Raw genomic sequence first — 22755 nt, forward strand, 5'->3', positions numbered from 1 at the left:
ACCAGTTGGGTTCTCATTGTCAAAAATGGCATTGCTGTAGCGTCTAGTTGCTTGTTTCATTTCGTGTGAAATGAAAAAGGGAGACGGTGACAAATAAACTCTCACTGTAAAACACAGGAGGAGGAAACAGACGGAAACACGAGAGAAGTCAGTAATAGTAAGAACATAAAACGTGCAGGATAAACATTTTAACGGCAGAAATATTAAGTCTGTTGCTGCAAGGCATGCTGGCACACTTCAACAAGTGTCTTACTGTAAAATTACCATGAAACAATGTCATTAAACTATACTTCTCTGTCCAATTTAAATCCAAATTGTGCTTCTCATACACCAAATTCTATCACATTTTCTGTCCATTACAACATTAAAAGCAGTATTCTACTGTCAAATTACTATAATAACTATATAACTGACTAACTATTTTACAAACAAATTTAGTTTTTATTAAATAAATACATATATTGCAATTACAGATTTGTACTCTATCTATGCTTTGAAAACAAATAATTTAACATGATTTTTAATGTCGGCACCGTTATTCTCTCAGGTGACGATAAAACATTGATGAGTTTCACATTCCCCTACCACACACACACACACACACACACACACACACACAAAGACTCCACCTGAACCAGTTCTCTCACGTGTTTTGCCCCAACAAAGGTAATGGCCCCAGGATAAATTCCATAATTTATAAGTAGTAATAGTAATTTTGTCTGTTGAGGAACTGCTGTTCCTCGATTCCTCGAGACTCTGACCTGTTTCTTCTTTAATATATCTCACAACGTCAAATAATTTAAGAGGGGTCTCAGTTCTTTTGCCGCTTTCGAATGTGCAAGAAAAACAGGGGAAACTTCCACGGTGCCTACTTGCATCAGTTCGCCGCTTGCACAATGTGTCGCTCCAAATAATGAAGCAGCTGAGAAAACAGTGACATCTGATACACTGAATACTTCAAGGGCGAGCTACCTGTCCTGCTCTGGTTCTCAATCAATCAGTCAACAGGGCCATAAATAACTTGCACATTCAGAACCAGCGCAGATCATATTGCCAACACAAACATCCATCCCATAGAGACAGTGTTGACAGTCACAATGCTCCTTATGAACCTAGTTGTAATCGTTAAAATGTACAGAACCGTGTTGGAATAACCCAAATGATAGAATCTGTACCAACCGTTCTGCCTGCTAGAAGTCGTTACAGGTGTACTCGTAATCTGATACGTGAAACTTGATTTAGGCTTTATAAATGTGAGATCTCTAGCAGGAAAGTTGCTACCAATTAGCTGCGTGATCACAACTTATTAGAGATAAAGACTTTATGCCACTAAATGAAGCAGTTCCTCGAAATTCACCAATTCTCACCTCTGCTAGAACCTCTTACTACCCCAGACTTATCGATGATAATAAATCCCCAAGGTTTTTATTCGATGCAGCCTTTAAACAAACCTGCAGCCACAATTACCTCTCAGTATTTAACAAATGAGTTCACAGAGTTCTTCACAAATAAGTTTGACAACATAAAAGCAGAAATAGAAAACTCTAAAATGAGCAGCCTCAGATGTTGTTGCTATTAGAGACACCCTTCATCATTACATTACATTACGGTCATTTAGCAGACTCTTTTATGCAAAGCGACTTCCAACTATTGCAGGGCAGCCATTATTCGGCGTCCTGGAGCAGTTGGGGGTTTGGTGCCTTGCTCAGGGGCACCTCGGCAGTGCCCTTGAGGCAAACTGGCAACTCACCAGCTACCAGTCCACTTACTTGGTCCATACGGGACTCAAACCGGCGACCCTCCGGATCCCAAGCGGGATGAGCTACTGCCGCCCTACATCCTAACTCATTATATATATATGGTAATATATATGCCCTTTGAGACATTATATGGGATATTGGGCTTTACTAATACAATTGATTTGTTTGATTTGATTTGATTTGATTTGATTTGATTTGATTTGATTTGATTTGATTTGATTTGATTTGATTTGATTTGATTTGATTTGATTTGATTTGATTTGATTTGATTTGATTTGATTTGATTTGCACTTTCTCAGTGTCTAAAGTCTAAAGTACTGTGCCAAAACCAACACCACACCCAAGTATGTGGGTGCCTTTGATGCTCCCAGAAAATATTTGGTAACATGATCTGCACTTGAGCACATTTTGTACTCACATTTTTGTAACTGAATGAAGGCTGCGTCTTCCGATCTATCCTTGGCATCCTCGATGGTACACAAACATCTCCACAATAAAGTATCTCAATGTGTTTGATACTGTGTCAGAGCAGCGTAGATTCAACTCTGAGGTCATCTGTGGGGTCAGCGTTCTATGAGAGTTTGACATATTATAACTTCTTATTTAGATAAACTTGTAATGATACAAAAAGTACTTCTAAGTATAAATTCTGAATATAACTAACATTTCAGTTAATCCTTGTAATGGATGGACTGTGCTGTCTCTCATTTGGTGTGGGTACTTCAATTAAATCTTGTGTAATATTTAGTAGACCAGTGGTTCTCAAACTTTTTACATCAGGTACCACCTCAGAAAATATTTGGCTCTCCAAGTACCACCACTATGGCCGATGTTAAAATACAGTAGCGTAGGCCTACCCTATTCAGATGCTATGCAGAATTAGATTAGATTAGATTAAACTCAATTTATTGCTCAATTTATTTTAAGTCGCATTTCCGATATTTTTTTTTGATTCGTGCGCGTACCACTACAGGGAACTCCGCAGGAGTACCACAGTTTGAGAACCACTGCAGTAGACAACCTTTGTGCTTCCCTGGACACACACGTCTTTGTGGAAATTCCTTGATCAGCCAAGCAATCAAAGCCATGTGCCTAGGACAAATAATAGGGGTAAAATGTTTCAGTGGAGGATGAGGAAATTCAGTGTAGTGAGGCACTTTATGTTTGATGATCACTTGGATCTATTGAAAGAAGGCAAACATATCGAGATCTGCCTCTATAATTGGCCCGCTCACTTAATGTGGGTCATATTTAATTAATCCACCCTGCTCAGTTATGTTGTAGACAAGAAGATCAGTTTAATTTACTGTCAATTGACAAGATCATTGTCTTTTTATTTACCGGCTATGGCTCAGGGCGGAATAACACATACACGCACACACACGCCCACACACACGCACACACACACGCACACACACGCACACACACAATGTGTTGCAATGGAACATGCCACACGCATTGGGTGAAAACTCGTGCCCTAGATACACAGGTTGCACACGGTCATATTCATCAACAGTCAACAGATCATCAACAGATACAGCAATGACACTGAAGAGAACTATTTTATTATTCAAAGTACATTTGACATGAATGACTCTGCACACTTGACATAGAATCATGTCAAATTGGACAATACACACAAACACACACAAACCTTGGTGCGATCGATTGCAATAAGAATTCAAATTCTGTGAGGTGTAGAGCCTCAGTAAGGTATATCAGAGTTGACTAATGAGGTAAACATATTAACTCATGTGTTGACACATACGTATTTAATTATAAGAAGTTATGTGTGTTAATACAGTCAAGTTCATAGTATACAAATAAGGATTTGCAGTTTTTGCTCGCATTAGTTCCAGAAGTGGTGTTGCTGTGTGAGTCATGCAGCCTCTGTGGTCTGTGGCGATGAAAACAAATATTTAAACCTGAAATCAGATAATAATTTATTGACTTTATTGTCTGATGAGTGTGTGACTGACATTCATTGTTTGTGTCTGAGGTAAGTCCGGAGGTGAAAGTCAGGGCGTGTTCAGTAAAATGTGTGTGAGGAAGAGAGAGCCAAGAACGTACACCATCCACTGTGTGATTGTATTTACTGCAGCCCTCTGCCGCCAGGACTGCAGTCAAACCTGAACCTGTCTGTCACACAGACCTCATAGCTGCATGACAACAATGTTTCCCTGAAGGTAAACAACATCAAACCTTTTGTTTGTTTACATTATATTACATCATATTTGCTTGCTTTGTTTCCCCCATTTTACTGTCATCATGATTGTTGCCGTTTTTATAGCCTATGTAATTTCCTATGTGATTAAAAAGGCCTCAAAATTTAGAAAAGCACTATACAAATAAAATGTGTCGCATCTCAGAGTCAGAATAAATAGGATTTTTTATGAATTTGTCACTTTTCAGAAGTATAAGCAAAGATATGTAGAGCTCATTGTGTTTCCTTTGAAGTGGGAATGTCAACAGTGGACATCTGTGTGTACATCTGATCACTTTCTCTGCATTGTTTGGAGATCCTGATTGCACAAGCAAGAAAATTATTGCATTGTGAAATCGTGGACAGGTGTTGAAACTGAACATAAAAAAGAACATACTGTCACATTAAACAGAAACAAAAAAAACTTGTAAAACTTGTGTTAATTTGATTCCAGTCAATCACAGTAACTATAAAAGGATTTGACAATGTCAACAACAACACGGTTTTGCTTTTAGATTAGCATTACAAACACACATTTTCTATATAACTACTTTGTGCTATTTATTAGCATTGTGACCAGTTGGGTTCTCATTGTCAAAAATGGCATTGCTGTAGCGTCTAGTTGCTTGTTTCATTTCGTGTGAAATGAAAAAGGGAGACGGTGACAAATAAACTCTCACTGTAAAACACAGGAGGAGGAAACAGACGGAAACACGAGAGAAGTCAGTAATAGTAAGAACATAAAACGTGCAGGATAAACATTTTAACGGCAGAAATATTAAGTCTGTTGCTGCAAGGCATGCTGGCACACTTCAACAAGTGTCTTACTGTAAAATTACCATGAAACAATGTCATTAAACTATACTTCTCTGTCCAATTTAAATCCAAATTGTGCTTCTCATACACCAAATTCTATCACATTTTCTGTCCATTACAACATTAAAAGCAGTATTCTACTGTCAAATTACTATAATAACTATATAACTGACTAACTATTTTACAAACAAATTTAGTTTTTATTAAATAAATACATATATTGCAATTACAGATTTGTACTCTATCTATGCTTTGAAAACAAATAATTTAACATGATTTTTAATGTCGGCACCGTTATTCTCTCAGGTGACGATAAAACATTGATGAGTTTCACATTCCCCTACCACACACACACACACACACACACACACACACACAAAGACTCCACCTGAACCAGTTCTCTCACGTGTTTTGCCCCAACAAAGGTAATGGCCCCAGGATAAATTCCATAATTTATAAGTAGTAATAGTAATTTTGTCTGTTGAGGAACTGCTGTTCCTCGATTCCTCGAGACTCTGACCTGTTTCTTCTTTAATATATCTCACAACGTCAAATAATTTAAGAGGGGTCTCAGTTCTTTTGCCGCTTTCGAATGTGCAAGAAAAACAGGGGAAACTTCCACGGTGCCTACTTGCATCAGTTCGCCGCTTGCACAATGTGTCGCTCCAAATAATGAAGCAGCTGAGAAAACAGTGACATCTGATACACTGAATACTTCAAGGGCGAGCTACCTGTCCTGCTCTGGTTCTCAATCAATCAGTCAACAGGGCCATAAATAACTTGCACATTCAGAACCAGCGCAGATCATATTGCCAACACAAACATCCATCCCATAGAGACAGTGTTGACAGTCACAATGCTCCTTATGAACCTAGTTGTAATCGTTAAAATGTACAGAACCGTGTTGGAATAACCCAAATGATAGAATCTGTACCAACCGTTCTGCCTGCTAGAAGTCGTTACAGGTGTACTCGTAATCTGATACGTGAAACTTGATTTAGGCTTTATAAATGTGAGATCTCTAGCAGGAAAGTTGCTACCAATTAGCTGCGTGATCACAACTTATTAGAGATAAAGACTTTATGCCACTAAATGAAGCAGTTCCTCGAAATTCACCAATTCTCACCTCTGCTAGAACCTCTTACTACCCCAGACTTATCGATGATAATAAATCCCCAAGGTTTTTATTCGATGCAGCCTTTAAACAAACCTGCAGCCACAATTACCTCTCAGTATTTAACAAATGAGTTCACAGAGTTCTTCACAAATAAGTTTGACAACATAAAAGCAGAAATAGAAAACTCTAAAATGAGCAGCCTCAGATGTTGTTGCTATTAGAGACACCCTTCATCATTACATTACATTACGGTCATTTAGCAGACTCTTTTATGCAAAGCGACTTCCAACTATTGCAGGGCAGCCATTATTCGGCGTCCTGGAGCAGTTGGGGGTTTGGTGCCTTGCTCAGGGGCACCTCGGCAGTGCCCTTGAGGCAAACTGGCAACTCACCAGCTACCAGTCCACTTACTTGGTCCATACGGGACTCAAACCGGCGACCCTCCGGATCCCAAGCGGGATGAGCTACTGCCGCCCTACATCCTAACTCATTATATATATATGGTAATATATATGCCCTTTGAGACATTATATGGGATATTGGGCTTTACTAATACAATTGATTTGTTTGATTTGATTTGATTTGATTTGATTTGATTTGATTTGATTTGATTTGATTTGATTTGATTTGATTTGATTTGATTTGATTTGATTTGATTTGATTTGATTTGCACTTTCTCAGTGTCTAAAGTCTAAAGTACTGTGCCAAAACCAACACCACACCCAAGTATGTGGGTGCCTTTGATGCTCCCAGAAAATATTTGGTAACATGATCTGCACTTGAGCACATTTTGTACTCACATTTTTGTAACTGAATGAAGGCTGCGTCTTCCGATCTATCCTTGGCATCCTCGATGGTACACAAACATCTCCACAATAAAGTATCTCAATGTGTTTGATACTGTGTCAGAGCAGCGTAGATTCAACTCTGAGGTCATCTGTGGGGTCAGCGTTCTATGAGAGTTTGACATATTATAACTTCTTATTTAGATAAACTTGTAATGATACAAAAAGTACTTCTAAGTATAAATTCTGAATATAACTAACATTTCAGTTAATCCTTGTAATGGATGGACTGTGCTGTCTCTCATTTGGTGTGGGTACTTCAATTAAATCTTGTGTAATATTTAGTAGACCAGTGGTTCTCAAACTTTTTACATCAGGTACCACCTCAGAAAATATTTGGCTCTCCAAGTACCACCACTATGGCCGATGTTAAAATACAGTAGCGTAGGCCTACCCTATTCAGATGCTATGCAGAATTAGATTAGATTAGATTAAACTCAATTTATTGCTCAATTTATTTTAAGTCGCATTTCCGATATTTTTTTTTGATTCGTGCGCGTACCACTACAGGGAACTCCGCAGGAGTACCACAGTTTGAGAACCACTGCAGTAGACAACCTTTGTGCTTCCCTGGACACACACGTCTTTGTGGAAATTCCTTGATCAGCCAAGCAATCAAAGCCATGTGCCTAGGACAAATAATAGGGGTAAAATGTTTCAGTGGAGGATGAGGAAATTCAGTGTAGTGAGGCACTTTATGTTTGATGATCACTTGGATCTATTGAAAGAAGGCAAACATATCGAGATCTGCCTCTATAATTGGCCCGCTCACTTAATGTGGGTCATATTTAATTAATCCACCCTGCTCAGTTATGTTGTAGACAAGAAGATCAGTTTAATTTACTGTCAATTGACAAGATCATTGTCTTTTTATTTACCGGCTATGGCTCAGGGCGGAATAACACATACACGCACACACACGCCCACACACACGCACACACACACGCACACACACGCACACACACAATGTGTTGCAATGGAACATGCCACACGCATTGGGTGAAAACTCGTGCCCTAGATACACAGGTTGCACACGGTCATATTCATCAACAGTCAACAGATCATCAACAGATACAGCAATGACACTGAAGAGAACTATTTTTTATTCAAAGTACATTTGACATGAATGACTCTGCACACTTGACATAGAATCATGTCAAATTGGACAATACACACAAACACACACAAACCTTGGTGCGATCGATTGCAATAAGAATTCAAATTCTGTGAGGTGTAGAGCCTCAGTAAGGTATATCAGAGTTGACTAATGAGGTAAACATATTAACTCATGTGTTGACACATACGTATTTAATTATAAGAAGTTATGTGTGTTAATACAGTCAAGTTCATAGTATACAAATAAGGATTTGCAGTTTTTGCTCGCATTAGTTCCAGAAGTGGTGTTGCTGTGTGAGTCATGCAGCCTCTGTGGTCTGTGGCGATGAAAACAAATATTTAAACCTGAAATCAGATAATAATTTATTGACTTTATTGTCTGATGAGTGTGTGACTGACATTCATTGTTTGTGTCTGAGGTAAGTCCGGAGGTGAAAGTCAGGGCGTGTTCAGTAAAATGTGTGTGAGGAAGAGAGAGCCAAGAACGTACACCATCCACTGTGTGATTGTATTTACTGCAGCCCTCTGCCGCCAGGACTGCAGTCAAACCTGAACCTGTCTGTCACACAGACCTCATAGCTGCATGACAACAATGTTTCCCTGAAGGTAAACAACATCAAACCTTTTGTTTGTTTACATTATATTACATCATATTTGCTTGCTTTGTTTCCCCCATTTTACTGTCATCATGATTGTTGCCGTTTTTATAGCCTATGTAATTTCCTATGTGATTAAAAGTGCCTCAAAATTTAGAAAAGCACTATACAAATAAAATGTGTCGCATCTCAGAGTCAGAATAAATAGGATTTTTTATGAATTTGTCACTTTTCAGAAGTATAAGCAAAGATATGTAGAGCTCATTGTGTTTCCTTTGAAGTGGGAATGTCAACAGTGGACATCTGTGTGTACATCTGATCACTTCTTTATTGCTTTTTTGCCGAGCCGTCCTGACTCGGACCTCATTTGCCATGAAGTGCCCCAGTTCTCTTTTCAGAGCAGGAAAGGATTATTTATTATTTTAAGGTAAAGACAAGAGACAGAAATGTTTTTAATAGATTTATTTTTATTTATTTATTTATTAGATAGATCCAGATACCTTAGATGAATAAATGTCAAAGTACAACCACATTCCAGTCCCCTAATGGCACATCAGCTATTGTGAATAACTTCAGTAAAGGAATTTTTAGTATGAGTAAAAGACAAATACTACAATAATATCTGTAATCTGTATTTCATATGTGTATTATTAGAGCAGAAGTGGACAAACAAAAGAAAGCCAAAACCGTGGGAGCCCATCTGTTCCAAAAACTGAAAGAAAACTAATAAAAATGTATTTATATAGCAAAACAAAATGCAAAATAGACAATATGGCAAACAGCTGCTGGGTTACATTCATGCTATTTTGGTCCCCGAAATAGAACATGAGCATATAAAATCAGGTTTTCTAAGATACACACATGATTTTGCAGCACAGAAGCTTTTGAATTTACTTCAAATCAGGCAAGTGTGTCTGTGAAAGAACAACCTTCATCACTGCTGAAGATGAGGCTTAATAGAGATAAACAGCATTTTCTCCCTACCCGCCCTCGACTTGTTTTCCCATCAAAAAAATTGGATCCCAGTTTTCTGCTGAATCTCCGTCATTGCCGAGACCCCTCGCTGAATGGGACAGATCACCAAAGGGCCCGTATTCTTCCCGTTGTCATGGACACAGGTGTTAAAGTAGGGGTAGATGGCCTCGCCGAACTCACACTCGCTGTAAGTGTAAATGTGACTCTTTGCCTCAACGTCATAGAAGGAGACCATGCCCTCCTGGTAGTCCAGGAAGATGCCCACTCTCTGGGGGGTGTGCTGCAGGTGGAGGGGAGTGGATGGGCCTGTGCAGGCGCTCAGGTTGCCGCCTTTACGGCGGCAGATGGCCCAGTAGCCGCAGTCGGGACGTACGGTGATGGCTCCCTTTCTGTTGATGGACTCCTTGGCCACGCCCAGGTCCCAGTCTGTTTTTTCCCCCACCTAGAACGCAGGATAAAGGAATTAAAACCCATGTGGAGACAATCAGACAGATTTGGCAGCTGCATTTCAGTGTAGCTGCTACACATTTGATCCTTTTTGGATTACCTAAGCACACGAAAACACCTAACCTAACTATGGCAATGGCTTAGATGTCACCTGGAACAATCACACTAGTTACAGAGGAGCATGTGAAAAAGCCCTCCCTCTGGAAACCCTCAGGCCTTGAGTGTATTTTGTTTATACCTCGACCACCCAGTAGCGTCTTCCACTGGTAAAGCCTTGTTTTCCCAGAATGGACACGCAGGAGTCGAACCTGAGGGGGTCATCGGGGATCAAGGACCTCCTTTGGCGACAGTTAAGGCTCACCTGCGGATCATAATCATCATCATCATCATCATCATCATCATCGTCATCATCATCATCATCCACACCAGCATCTGACAATCTTAGCTGTTATTCATTTATTGTCACATACGTCCATAGAGTGGTAATATACCTTCTTTTTATCTGCAGACACGACCACCCAGGATGCAGCAGTTGCAGGATCCATAGTCACGTCCACTGCAGAGACCAGGAAATTATTCAATAAATTAATGGATAAATTAATCCAAGTAACTTGCTCTCATTTGAGTTGAAACACAGCTGGACGTTTTGCAGCTCAGTACACACACATACCTGCATATTGATTTGTCTTGTCCACTTCTGCAAAAGGGAAGACAGAGATGTTTTTGTTGTTTTTTTAGGGAAGTCTTACGAATTATTGAATTGTGATATTATGATTTCCCAAGTGGAACAAATGTCTTTCTGTAAAATATTCATACAAATGTCCTCAAGACAACAGGAAGTATTGACTGACCGTCTGCAGACACCTTCCCCTCAAGTTCCTGGCAGATGTCCATCAGCTTGGAGATGGCTCTCCTGGTTGAGCCCATGCAACTGTCTGTGTAGACAGAGGTGTCAACCCAGTCCTTGGTGGACAGAGGGGCACACAGCGAGGGAAAACTCTGAAACAGGGACGATTTATCAGCGTTACCACTGGGAATCAAACACATAGTCTCAATGTTTGCAACGATCAGTACCTGTACGATATGCAGAGGGTTGTCAGTGTGCTCCAGGTGCTTCAGCTCAAATCTTCGCCTTTGCAACTCGTTAACCTCTTGCTCCAGATGATCCAGCAGCTCTTTCGCCCTCTTCTCGGCCGCACCCTGCCTGTCCTCCAGCTCCTGTATCAACTCGGCCTGGTTTCTCTCAATGGCATTGGCAAACATGGTGTACATCTGCATGCTGCTCTGTATCTCTCTCTGTGTGAGGCTCTGAAAAGATACCCAATATCAGTGTCAAGAATTCCTTACAGAAATTGGTAAAATTGGAATGAAACACATCCCTCCCAAAACTGACTTGGCTTAATTTGATTGAATGTTTGATCTCCTCAGCCTTGATCAGTCTGTGTTGGATCATCTGATAAAACTCTTCTTCCATCGTCGTCAACTGACGCTGTGAAGGTTTAACAAGGCCATTTAATATCAGAGCTTCTCAATGTACTTTATCAGGGAATCAGATGCGACTATATGTTCTCTTCCTCACTTTGATCTTCTTGCTTTCCTTGTCTAGAATGACGGTTGTGTGGTCTCTGTGCTCTGTCTTTGTGCATTGCATACACACAGGCATGTGGTCTGTCTTGCAGAACATCTCCAGTTTCTGATTGTGAGTCCTGCAGAGGTTTCTCGTAGCGAATGTGGCTGGATCAGACATCCGGTGTCTCTGCAGGGCTGGGTCCCTCTGATGAGGTATCAGGTGGGCAGCACAGTAGGACTCCTGGCAAACGAGGCACGACTTGACAGCTGTTAAATGTTCTTCGATGCAGATGTCACAGGTGACGTCACTGGGCCTCATCGTGGGAGGCTCGGTGGTTCCTTGGGGCAGTTCGTTGTGATGGGGTGGCTTGTTAGACCTTTTGAGTTCATTGTTTTCAGTTTCACAGCCAAAAAGAGAAGAAGAACAACATATAAACAATGTTTAGATTTCATACAATTTATATACTCAAAAGATCAAAATCAGAGAGACAATAGCGTCTATCGACCTTATACACTGTTCAGCGATGTCTCTCAATCCAACGTTGATTCTGAGTTCTGGCCGGTATCTGAAGGTCTCCTTACACATGGGACACTCTGGCGTGTCTTTGGTCTTCCAGAAACGTTTGATGCATCGCATGCAGAAGTTGTGTCCGCACGGGATGGATACAGGGTTGGTAAAGGTGTCCAAACATATACTGCACTGGAGCTGGTCCTCAGACAGCACGAAGGCCATGGTTCCTCAAACCTTCAACTGGATGATTGGATGGAAGTCGGGACTCCTGTAATACCAACAACACCAGGTGGAAGAGAGCAAATGGTCTATGTTTGGTGAATGAGGAAATGAATCGGGCAGATTTGCACTTTAAACTAGTCAAACCAGTTACCTACTAGACAGATCGAAAACATAAAAGCTTAAAGACTCGCAAGCTTTTCGTCCTCTGTGATGATTTTTTTTTTATTGCCTGCATTTGCGTGAAGGAATGCTGTTGCGTAAGAGGCGACAGAAACATTGTGATGTATGATGATGATGATGATAAATAACACAGGAACAAAACAATGCGAGCGCCTCACATGTCCTGATGGACAAATTAAATAGAACTTGGGCGGCAGTAGCTCAGTCGGTAGGGATTCCGCTTGGGAACCGGAGGGTGGCTGGTTTAAGTCCCGTATGGACCAAGTAAGTGGACTGGTAGCTGGTGAGTTGCCAGTTTGCCACCAGGGCACTGCCGAGGTGCCCCTAAGCAAGGCACCGAACCCTCAACTGCTCAAGGGCGCCGAATAATGGCTGCCGTGCAATAATTGGAAGTCGCTTTGAATAAAAGCGTCTGCTAAATGACCGTAATGTAATGTAACAGTTTTGGTCTGGGTGTGCTGCTCAAAGTGCCTTTTCACTTCATTCCATAAAGAAGTTGATGTCTAAATTGCTGATGGCTGAAATTCAAACCTTTGCTTCCATTGTTTTCCTATTTGTTAACCTGGTTTACTTCTTCTTCACATTCTGGGTTTTTTCAATACTGCACTTTTCTTGTTCGTTGTTGATAACAATGGAGGTCGCGGTGAAAACATTTTTTTGGGTGAAGTTCTTCATCCTACAAACAGTTCCAACTTGAAAAACACGCAGACATTGTCGAATCAGACGGCGATTAAATCCGCAACGACCACCTATAAATGGCTTACTTGCCTCAATACATTTAGCATCCAATTAGGGCTAAACCACAGGACGTCTGTGGGTAACACCAGTCATGTGCAAATAGAGCATGATACAACAAATCTAATGGGTAAGAGAGAGATCTTACCTGTGCGGACAGATATTCCAAGGAGTATCGATGTGTATCAGACGTAGCACTTGCACTTGTTTACGCCTGTGTAGCTAAACACCTTCTAAAGTACTGTTGGATACGAGACCCTCCCACAGTGCTGCTGCCAAAGTTTAACAGGTATTTCTGGTCATGCTGCTTTTTCAGTGCCACAATTTCCTAGCATTCATTACTGTTGGAAAAATCTGGGCAAGGAAATGACAGATGGGCGTCTTCTTCAAGGAAGGGTTTGTGAGATCCTTTAGTGCCCAGTCACAGGAGAGACGACATCTGCAGGAGCAGCTGCAAGAGACGCTCAGGTTGAAATAACACAAAATTTTATTATAGGTTTACGAAGAAAGATGCACATTATAGCCAACACACTAATCTGCTCTTGATCTTCAAAACAAGGCCAATCGCCATGACCTACTGATCAGTCACATATGCACTTCATACCTGTCTGGAATAAAAGTGTCAAGGCCCTCTTATTGATTCATTTATTCATTCATTCTCCATGGCTGCTTGTCCTTTCAGGGCCGCGAGGTAGCAGAAAGGACCTGGCTGGGAATCCCAGGACCAGGACCAGGACCTTCCTGCTGTGGGCCCCCTCAGTGGTCAAAAAAACAGTAGTCAGCTGCTACATTAAAAGAAATCTCTGTCATCAATGGTTTTCCATACATACATAATTACAGATCGGTCGGTTAAGGATCCAAGATTGCCCACGAACCCTGGCAGCTTTGGCAGCGGTGCTGACTGATGACATTATTAAGGGATAATAAGCACCCTGACAAGCACCCTTGCATTAAATGTTGATGGGGTGGAACCCACATTCTTCTGCTGCCGAACTCCAGCTTTGTTTGTGTCCCATCCGCTGACACTGACTCGGCAATACATGAATTTTGCAGGTGGCTGTTATCAATTGGGCTCTGTGGTGACACCATGAAAAAGCAAGCATGTAGCATGTGTTTCTCAATACAAAGCATCCCCAGCTGCAGCAATTATACCAGGGTGCTATTGAATATGTCCTGTACCTTCCGGATTAGGGTTGGGACAGTTTCATTGCCTTCATTTGTCCTTGATTGTAGTTTGCAAACAAAGATGGTTCTTAACAGGAGTTACAGGAGAGTTGAGATGAATGCTGTCATTTGATGTAATGACAGATTGTTAAGATATGGTATGGATGGCTGATAACTGAACTAAAATACATTTAGTCATTTCAGAAATCCTAATCCTTACCCTAGTTGGATACGTTTTTGTTCAGTCTGAGACACTGATAGATTCCCACATATGAATGTTATGCAAAGGCCCTCTCAAAGGAGACAAACTAGGCGAGATAAAATATGACGTGTGTGTCAAACAGCCTATGCAGAAATTATATGAACACGTTGAACAGGCTCCTCTTTAGGAATTGAAATGACAAACCTCTTAAACACACTTGAGTGCCAGACTGATCATATAATGAGCAGCTTCTGGGTGGCTGGCCGCACCCTGGGCTTTGTCCGAGTCATGTGCATGTGGGTAACAACATGATCGGTAAATCATTCCTTTTAATAGTCGACGATGAGTGTCACATGTGACACGTGTTCACTGTTGATTTCAGGTCTATGTCATGGGTATGAAGTCATGTATATATGAGAGACATTACACCCTGAATCAGCCTGTCTCTGAGTTTTTACTGACAAACATCTTCATCAATGAATTTGTTTGTAATTGGTTGAGGCAAGAGATCAGAAGTGGTTTGCAGAAGTGATGTGTAGTGGTACCGGAAGCAGGTGGCCTAAGAAGACCACACCCAGGGGTAAAGTAATCTGCAGAGTTACACATTTCTAATGGAGTTTGCTTTATAACGACTTTACTTTATTCTATTTCACGCTGGCTCATAGCTGCGTTTCTGTGTTCGATAAATTTGTGTGACAAAAGTGTTGGGACTAGTGACATTTTGAATTCCTTCTGTTTCACCTAAAAATGGTGTTCTCATGCTAATGCTGATTGGTTGAATTTCCATTATTTGCTGCTGTATAGAAGGTTTTTTTTTACATTTGGAATTCAATACTTATAGTTAAATGAGGCCATTTTAAAAAATAACATAGTCAACAGGAAATAAAGGGGCTTGAAATGAGACAAGAACCTAAATAAATATAAATAAAACAGGAAATATCTTTACTCCAGATCAGATGTTACAGAACTATCCTCTGACAGTTGCTTGACTACTACAACATGTCTCACCTTACCAACAAGCCATAGATAACCAGTAGGGATACCATATAAGATGATGTGAATAATAATGTGAATACATCATTTTATTTTTGTGCATTTCACACAGAGCACCTAGCTAAAGAGATCCTTTATCATGCTTTACACACACAGTCTGCTGCTCAAATCTGTAATAATCATCCAGCCAGAAGAAAACTGGAACAACTAAGGGTATTGTAATAAAACCGTACAGCACTACAGGACAACAAAACATGAAATTAAGTTTGCTAACCCATACAACAAAAAAGATGGTGGCCTGGACTTGGCCCCAATACGATGTGACAGCATATTAGCAATGTTCATCCTTCACCAATTCCCTTTTTTCTTTGGAGAAAATGTTCTGGTCTGACTTCTTTATCCAGCCAATTTTGACATTGGTCACGCCATTCTTTTTCATCTTCTCCTCAATCTGAACAACAAAAGTAGACTGCATTAAAATACTTCTACTACTACTAATAACAATAATAAGAGGTGTATTGGGATTAAAGTAAGATGATGAATGAGGAATTAGATATACCTGTTTAAGGATGCTTTCTTTCACAGCAGGGTCATTCATGTCAAAAGTGTAGTCCGCTGTGCTCAGCTTCATTTTGAAATATGACCGTCTTTCACTAGCTTAAAGAAGGAAGGAATAAAGAGTAAACGAATTGAATTAAAAATGCCACATTATCAACTGTAGTTAGTGTAAAGATGAAAACTACATACAGGTGTAACAGATGAAAACTGCTGTATCGGTGCACGGCCTGTTAATCCACTTTCCATTCAATGCTTTACCAACAGCACATTCGCTGTCACCTAATGGATTCATTGGATATCCATCCTCCCAGTATCGGTATGAGGAATTCTTGCCGCTTGACCAGCTTTCCCAGCCATTTCTATATAAGCCAATCCAAGCAGTCATTCCGCTTGGCACCACGTTGTTGAGCATCTGGTTCTCTGTCTGGTTCTTGGCACTGGCCAGGTCCACGTGGTTGTCCCTGCAGTAGCTCTGAGCCTCAATCCAGTTCATCTCTGTGCTTACATAGACAGTACTGTACTTCGCTGGAGAAAAAAGGTTTATTGGCTAGGAATGTATCTACGGACTTTTACTGAGGCCAGGGTGGTAACATATAGTCTACTAATGTCTTTTAACAATGTTGATTTAGCTTTAACTGAATTAAATTGTTTTTTTTTAAAGATCATAATAATTTAAACATCAATTCTTAAAAGTACTCACAAGGATCTCTACTATCATAGCAGACAAAGGGGAACGTGTGGTCGCATGAGATGTCATTCCATCCCCCTTCGCGTATGGTAACACAGTATTCGTCGCCTCCTAAGTTATTAGGTTCTTTTGGGAACCAGTTCATAAAGCGATCTTCTCCTTTTCTATAAACTGTGTCACCAGGGAGAGAACACTCCCACTTCTTGACCATGTCATTCATGCCTATCCAGTAGGGGCCGCGATTGGCTGCAGCAACAATCAGATCCTTCACGTCCTCCATGTCATCTATGGTGGCCAGTTCAATGTGCTTCTCTCTGCAGTACTTTTGAGCCTCAAGCCATTGCTTTGATTCGCCAATAAAGATGTAATGATACTGAAGAGCTGAACAGAGCCCTGTGTGCAAAGACAAAATAGAAGAGTTTATGCCATACGTGGTAAGATGTTCCTTTGTAAATCATTTTCTTTCGGGTGGTCGGGTTGGGTGATATGATATTCATATTAACACACACACACCAGTATATGCTTTGCTTTTACTGTATGAAGTCATTTTATCAGTATTTCAATTAAGCCAAATATCATTTAATATCAAGATTGTCAAAGTGATGGAAAATAATGGCATATATATTTTTTCTCTCCAAAACCGTAAACATCTCGTAAACATCTCAAGTACAATCGAAAAAACATTATCAATAAAGAAAGAACTTAAGTACTGTGATAAAGAGGTATATTGTGCATAACAGTAATAAGATGGTTAAACAGAAAAACATACACACACACACACACACACACACACACACACTGACCTGAGAGTAAGAGGCTGAGGTGTAAAGTCCTTATAAAGACTGTAGAAGAGAAAAGAGTGCATCGATTTCAAATATATAGTGTATTTCAGAGAAACACTATTTTTGACACATGCACTAATAACATCAGAAGGTTTTAGTTTAATAGTCAATACAAACTCAGGTCAAAGTTCAATTAGAGAATCAAGTTTTAAACATTTACCTGGATGCATTGGACTGGAAATCGGTAACATCACCAAATGGTCCATCTGCTCACCTCTCATGTGAATGATGTACCTGCAGTGGCTGAAGGACAAACACGAAAACCAGACAAACTGTTTTTGCATAAGTTTATGTAATAATCTTTTGTCAGTTTCCATCAGATGCGACACATCGTTTTGCATGGTTTTACATACCATATATGAATTTGTTTTCAGGCCAGTGGAAATATTTTAATGCTGAAATGCAGTATCCATGGATCAGTTTACAATGTTTATATATACAAACAACTGTAAGAGATGAACGAAAGGGCCATTGTGGTCTGTGGTGGCGATTGTGAGCTCACCTGTAGGTTTAGGATAGGATAGGATAGGATAGGATAGGACTTTATTGATCTCACCGATGCGAAATTCAGTCGTCACAGCAGCATAGGTATAGAAGAAATACAAAATACACACAAGAAACAATATACACAGCATAAACAATATACACAATAAACACAATATACACTTTATGAACATGAGGAAGGGAAAGCAAGAAAAAAATTATATTATTGTTATTGTATATGCACAATCCTTAGTATACCTGTGTCTCCTGTTCTTAGTTTTTACAACATGTCTGTCTGTCTGAACGAGTCATCAAGCCTTAGTTTAAAATAAGTGTGTGTCTTTGATGTCAAAATATTTAATCCTGTGTTCCCAGTACCTAAACAGACAATTGAAACATAAAAATTACCTTTCTAATAATATAACTATTGATTTATCCAAATCAGGATCAGATAGTTAGAATCTTTTATTTGTTTTATAATTATTATATTATTACCATGAAATATTTATGATTAAATTCACATTAAGTTCACATTTAGTATTCAGAACTGATAAAACAAAGTCATGGGATTTAAATGAAGTATTATTTTGTGTTATTATGTGTTGATGAAAGTTGTGATTAAAGGTTTGGGATGCAGAAGATTTTCACACATCAAATTGAGCCACAGCATTCTTAAGTTTGGGAATAGCTTGTCTAGTGTTGAATTTTAAGTCTGCATCTGTGTAAATGTTGATGTATGTGTGTGTGTGTGTGTGTGTGTGTGTGTGTGTGTGTGTGTGTGTGTGTGTGTGTGCGTGTGCGTGTGTGTACAAGCCATGAAGTAGAAAGCAGTGAAATGTATCCATTATGTGGATTGTATTTCTATAGATAATGACAGACAACAAATCTCTAATTCTATAAAGTTTTATTAAACATTATTATTATTTTATTATTACATTATTTTATTAGACTACATTTCATTTTATAACATAATTGTAAAATAGGAATTCATTATCTAATATATTTTGACAATGAACTCATTGAAGATAATAAAATAAAATAAAAATAAAAATGATGAGAAATAATCAAAATATTTTTTTAGTGCAAGTTGCTGGCTACAGAGGAAGTACAACATGCAACAGCTGTTGCATTGATACACAATTTAATAACATGTAATTTGTCTATAATTGGTCCGATGATTAGGTGAAACATAGAAACATAGAAACACATAGAAACATTCTAACAGCGAGAGTAAAGAGAGTAGAGAGTATGAGGCAGCATGCTCAGATCAGGTGTCCTAACTCAAAAACACAGCAAACCATGACAACATCATGCACACTGCAACAAAAGAACAAAACAATGGTGCTAACTGGAAAATTAAACTTGAAAAACTTTTTTTTTTTCATGAGATCCAACAAGATTCTCAAATCACTACAGTGTCTCACGGATATGTGAAAAATAGCTTGATAAGTTAGCCATCCTTCTTCATCAGATCTTCTTCTTCCTTGTGGAAAATTCTTCCGTCTTGCCTCTTCACCCATTCAATTGTGACATTTATTCCTTTTTCCTCCATCCTCCTCTTAATCTGAACAACAAAGGTGTTGTGCATTAACAGAGAGCGAGAGAAAGACACAGGTATTCTTCAATCAATCAATCAATCAAACAAACTATCAATCAAACTATCAATCAAACTATCAATCACACTATCAATCAAACTATCAATCAATTAATTAATCAATCAATCATTTTTTCAATCATTCAGACATTTTGTTGGAGTCTAACCTGCTCTAAGATGGATTCTGCCGCTGCGGGGTCATTCACATCCATTGTGGAGCTCATCTTCATCTTTACAACTTGCAGGTTCGTAATAACTAATTACAACCAAAGAAATGAAGTAAAGCAACACATTTAATCGAAATTTAATCAGTGTAATACACAATGGAACAAAATCATAATTATCATTGATTTGATGAAAATAACTTACGCTCGTAACACATAAACGGAAGACTATCTTCACAGCTTCGATCCGTCCATTTTCTACTCTTGCCTAAAGTGCTAACGCAACGTTGGCCGTTGCTGAAATTGTCGGGCTGTGCTTCACTCCAATATGTGAATGAAGTCTTGATTCCATCTGACCAACTTTGCCAGGGGGTTCTAAATAGACCAATCCAAACCGTCCAAGCCCCTATCATCTTTAGTATCTCAGCGTTCTCAGTGTTGCTCCTCACACTGGCCAGGTCAGTGTGGTGCTGCCTGCAGTAGCTCTGAGCATCATTCCACGCCAACGCTTTGACCACAACGACAAATCTGCCAGAAGAATCAGCTGAAACATCTGGAATATGATACGAAGAATATGCAAAGTCATTTCATGTGAGCAACAAAAACCAGACCAAAATGTGACATGTGGCCTAGCAGAGGGAATTCAACACAAGAGATAAAAAGATTCAAGTCAATTTCAAGTCAATTTTATTTGTATAGCCCAATATGACATACGATGTCTCAAAGGGCTTTGCAGACCCACAACATCAGGATAATTCCCAACCCAGCCCAAAGCTCTCAAGGAAGATGAGGAAAAACTCATGATGCACATGCAAAGCACATGGTGAGAGATTCAAGATGATAAAGATGATACCACTTCTACGCTCGCTTTGACCGGGAAAACAGGGAGGTGATGTCCAAGGCAGATCTACCCCTCAACGATCTGCCTCTCACACTCTCCACCTCAGAGGTCTGTTCCATCCTGAGCAAGGTGAACGCCCGGAAGGCAGCTGGCCCCGATGGAATACCTGGGCGCGTGCTCAAAGCGTGTGCAGAGCAGCTGGCCGGGGTCTTTGCGGACATTTTCAACCTGTCCCTGGCCCAAGCAGTTGTTCCCACTACCTTCAAGACCGCCACCGTCGTGCCAGTGCCGAAGCACTCCACCGCTACAGCCCTGAATGACTTCCGTCCAGTTGCCCTCACCCCCATCATCGCCAAGTGCTTTGAGAGGCTGGTCCTCTCACACTTAAAACCCTGCCTGCCTGCTACTTTGGACCCTCACCAGTTTGCCTACCGCCACAATAGGTCAACTGAGGACGCCATCTCCACGGCACTTCACTCCACACTGACACACTTGGACACTCCGAACTGTTATGCCAGAATGCTGTTCATTGACTTCAGCTCAGCATTCAACACTGTGATCCCCTCCAAGTTGATATCCAAGCTCAGCCAACTTGGTATCAACTCATCCCTCTGCAATTGGACTCTCAACTTTCTATCTAACAGACCCCAGTCTGTTAAGATAGACAACCTCTCCTCCTCCACTATCACCCTGAACACCGGCGTGCCACAAGGTTGCGTGCTGAGCCCTCTCCTTTACTCCCTATTCACCCATGACTGCGCTCCTATCTATGGTTCCAATTCCATAATTAAGTTCGCAGATGACACCACGGTGATAGGCCTGATCAGAGGCGACGATGAGACGGCCTACAGGGAGGAAGTATGGCACCTGACCACGTGGTGTGCTGACAACAACCTGGCACTCAACACCAAGAAAACCAAGGAGATCATTGTGGACTTCAGGCGGGCCGGGAGCCATGCACACACCCCCATCTCCATCAACGGAGCTGCAGTGGAGCGTGTGCCCAGCTTCAAGTTCCTTGGCATCCACATCTCCGATAATCTCACCTGGTTCATAAACTCCTCCACCCTGGTTAAAAAGGCGCAACAGTGCCTCTACTTTCTTCAGAGCCTTAAGAAAGCTCACCTTTGTCCCAGGATCCTGGTGAACTTCTACCGCTGTACCATAGAGAGCATTCTCACAAACTGTATCACAGTATGGTATGGCAACTGCTCCGCATCAGACCGGAAGCACTCCAGCAGGTGGTGAAAACCGCCCAAAGGAATACCGGTACACAACTGGACAGCATTGAACAGATCTACAGTCGACGCTGTCTGGGCAAAACCAGGAACATTATAAAAGACTCATCCGGCAGGTGTTACAGAAGCCTCCGCTCTCACACCAGCTGGCTCAGGAAGAGTTTCTTCTACGAGGCGGTGACCCTGCTGAACTCTACTCCATTCCCCCACTCAACTCCATCCTCCCTCTAGCATCATCTTGCACTCCACTGCAATTTGCACAACTTTCTGTTTGCACTGATCATTTCCAAGACTCCTTGCACTATTTATTTACATATTCATTAATTTATAATTATAGTTAGTATATATAGTATATATAATGTATATAGTTTATTCTGTATATATTCTGTATATATTCTGTATTATGTATATATAGTAGTACACTTTTGCACTTCTGGTTGGATGCTACTGCGTTTCATTGGCTTGTACCTGTACTTGCTCATTGACAATAAAGTTGAATCTAATCTAATCTAATCTAATCTAATCTAATCTAATACTGCAGGTTCAGAGTGAAGGACCGAAAAGGGCATGAGAAACATGCGTAATAGTGAATCAACAGGTTTTAATGGTGGTCACACAGGCATGAGTCTTCAGGTTAACAGACACAGACTCACAGGCAGGCAGTGCAGAATCAAATGATACAAAGACAGGAGGTGACACACAATACAAACATGGTGGGACAATAAATAGTGGCGAGAAGAACAGCAGTTTGGAGTGGCAAGAAGGTGACATCTGCTGGCATGTAGGGGAACAGCAGGGAGCTCTGGCTCAGCAGATTCACAAGTAATAGACAACAGCAACACAGGTATGACAATTATAATCCTTCTTTACTGCTATTAAAAAGGAATCTAGACAAT

General features: G+C 40.4%; 1 protein-coding gene and 1 long non-coding RNA gene across 3 annotated transcripts; both read right to left on the bottom strand.

The window, feature by feature from the left end:
• Window positions 1-9271: 9271 nt before the first annotated feature.
• LOC143010284 (E3 ubiquitin-protein ligase TRIM39-like) lies at window positions 9272-13347 on the bottom strand. 2 transcript variants are annotated; one of them, XM_076162544.1, is made up of 11 exons: window positions 13241-13335; window positions 12333-12427; window positions 11951-12223; window positions 11455-11821; window positions 11269-11364; window positions 10950-11183; window positions 10727-10874; window positions 10546-10572; window positions 10367-10431; window positions 10114-10236; window positions 9272-9870 (listed from the first exon to the last, which is right to left on the bottom strand). In XM_076162544.1, exons 3-11 carry the CDS (start codon window positions 12175-12177, stop codon window positions 9460-9462), a joined length of 1698 nt encoding a protein of 565 aa, XP_076018659.1. In that variant the 5' UTR covers window positions 12178-12223; window positions 12333-12427; window positions 13241-13335; the 3' UTR covers window positions 9272-9459. The 2 variants fall into 2 exon arrangements, with proteins under 2 accessions (XP_076018659.1, XP_076018658.1); XM_076162543.1 differs by lacking the exon at window positions 12333-12427 and having other exon boundaries at window positions 13241-13347.
• Window positions 13348-15494: 2147 nt separating this feature from the next.
• Window positions 15495-16300, bottom strand: LOC143010332 (uncharacterized). Its single transcript, XR_012964789.1, has 3 exons — window positions 16199-16300; window positions 16011-16108; window positions 15495-15902 (listed from the first exon to the last, which is right to left on the bottom strand). It is a non-coding gene; the product is annotated as an uncharacterized LOC143010332 (long non-coding RNA).
• Between the last annotated feature and the right edge of the window lie 6455 nt (window positions 16301-22755).

Source organism: Genypterus blacodes, unplaced genomic scaffold, assembly GCF_046128005.1.
Source record: "Genypterus blacodes isolate CSIRO-AG114 ecotype Tasmania unplaced genomic scaffold, CSIRO-AGI_Gbla_v1 ptg000122l_1, whole genome shotgun sequence".
Taxonomy (NCBI): domain Eukaryota; kingdom Metazoa; phylum Chordata; class Actinopteri; order Ophidiiformes; family Ophidiidae; genus Genypterus; species Genypterus blacodes.

Coding starts and splice junctions, on each gene's coding strand:
- LOC143010284 (XM_076162543.1), bottom strand. CDS start 12,177: ATGGCCTTCGTGCTGTCTGAGGACCAGCTCCAGTGCAGTATATGTTTG. Junction 11,365..11,454: donor AGGAAAGCAAGAAGATCAAA/GTGAGGAAGAGA, acceptor AAACCTTCACAG/CGTCAGTTGACGACGATGGA. Junction 10,237..10,366: donor TGTCTGCAGATAAAAAGAAG/GTATATTACCAC, acceptor TATGATCCGCAG/GTGAGCCTTAACTGTCGCCA.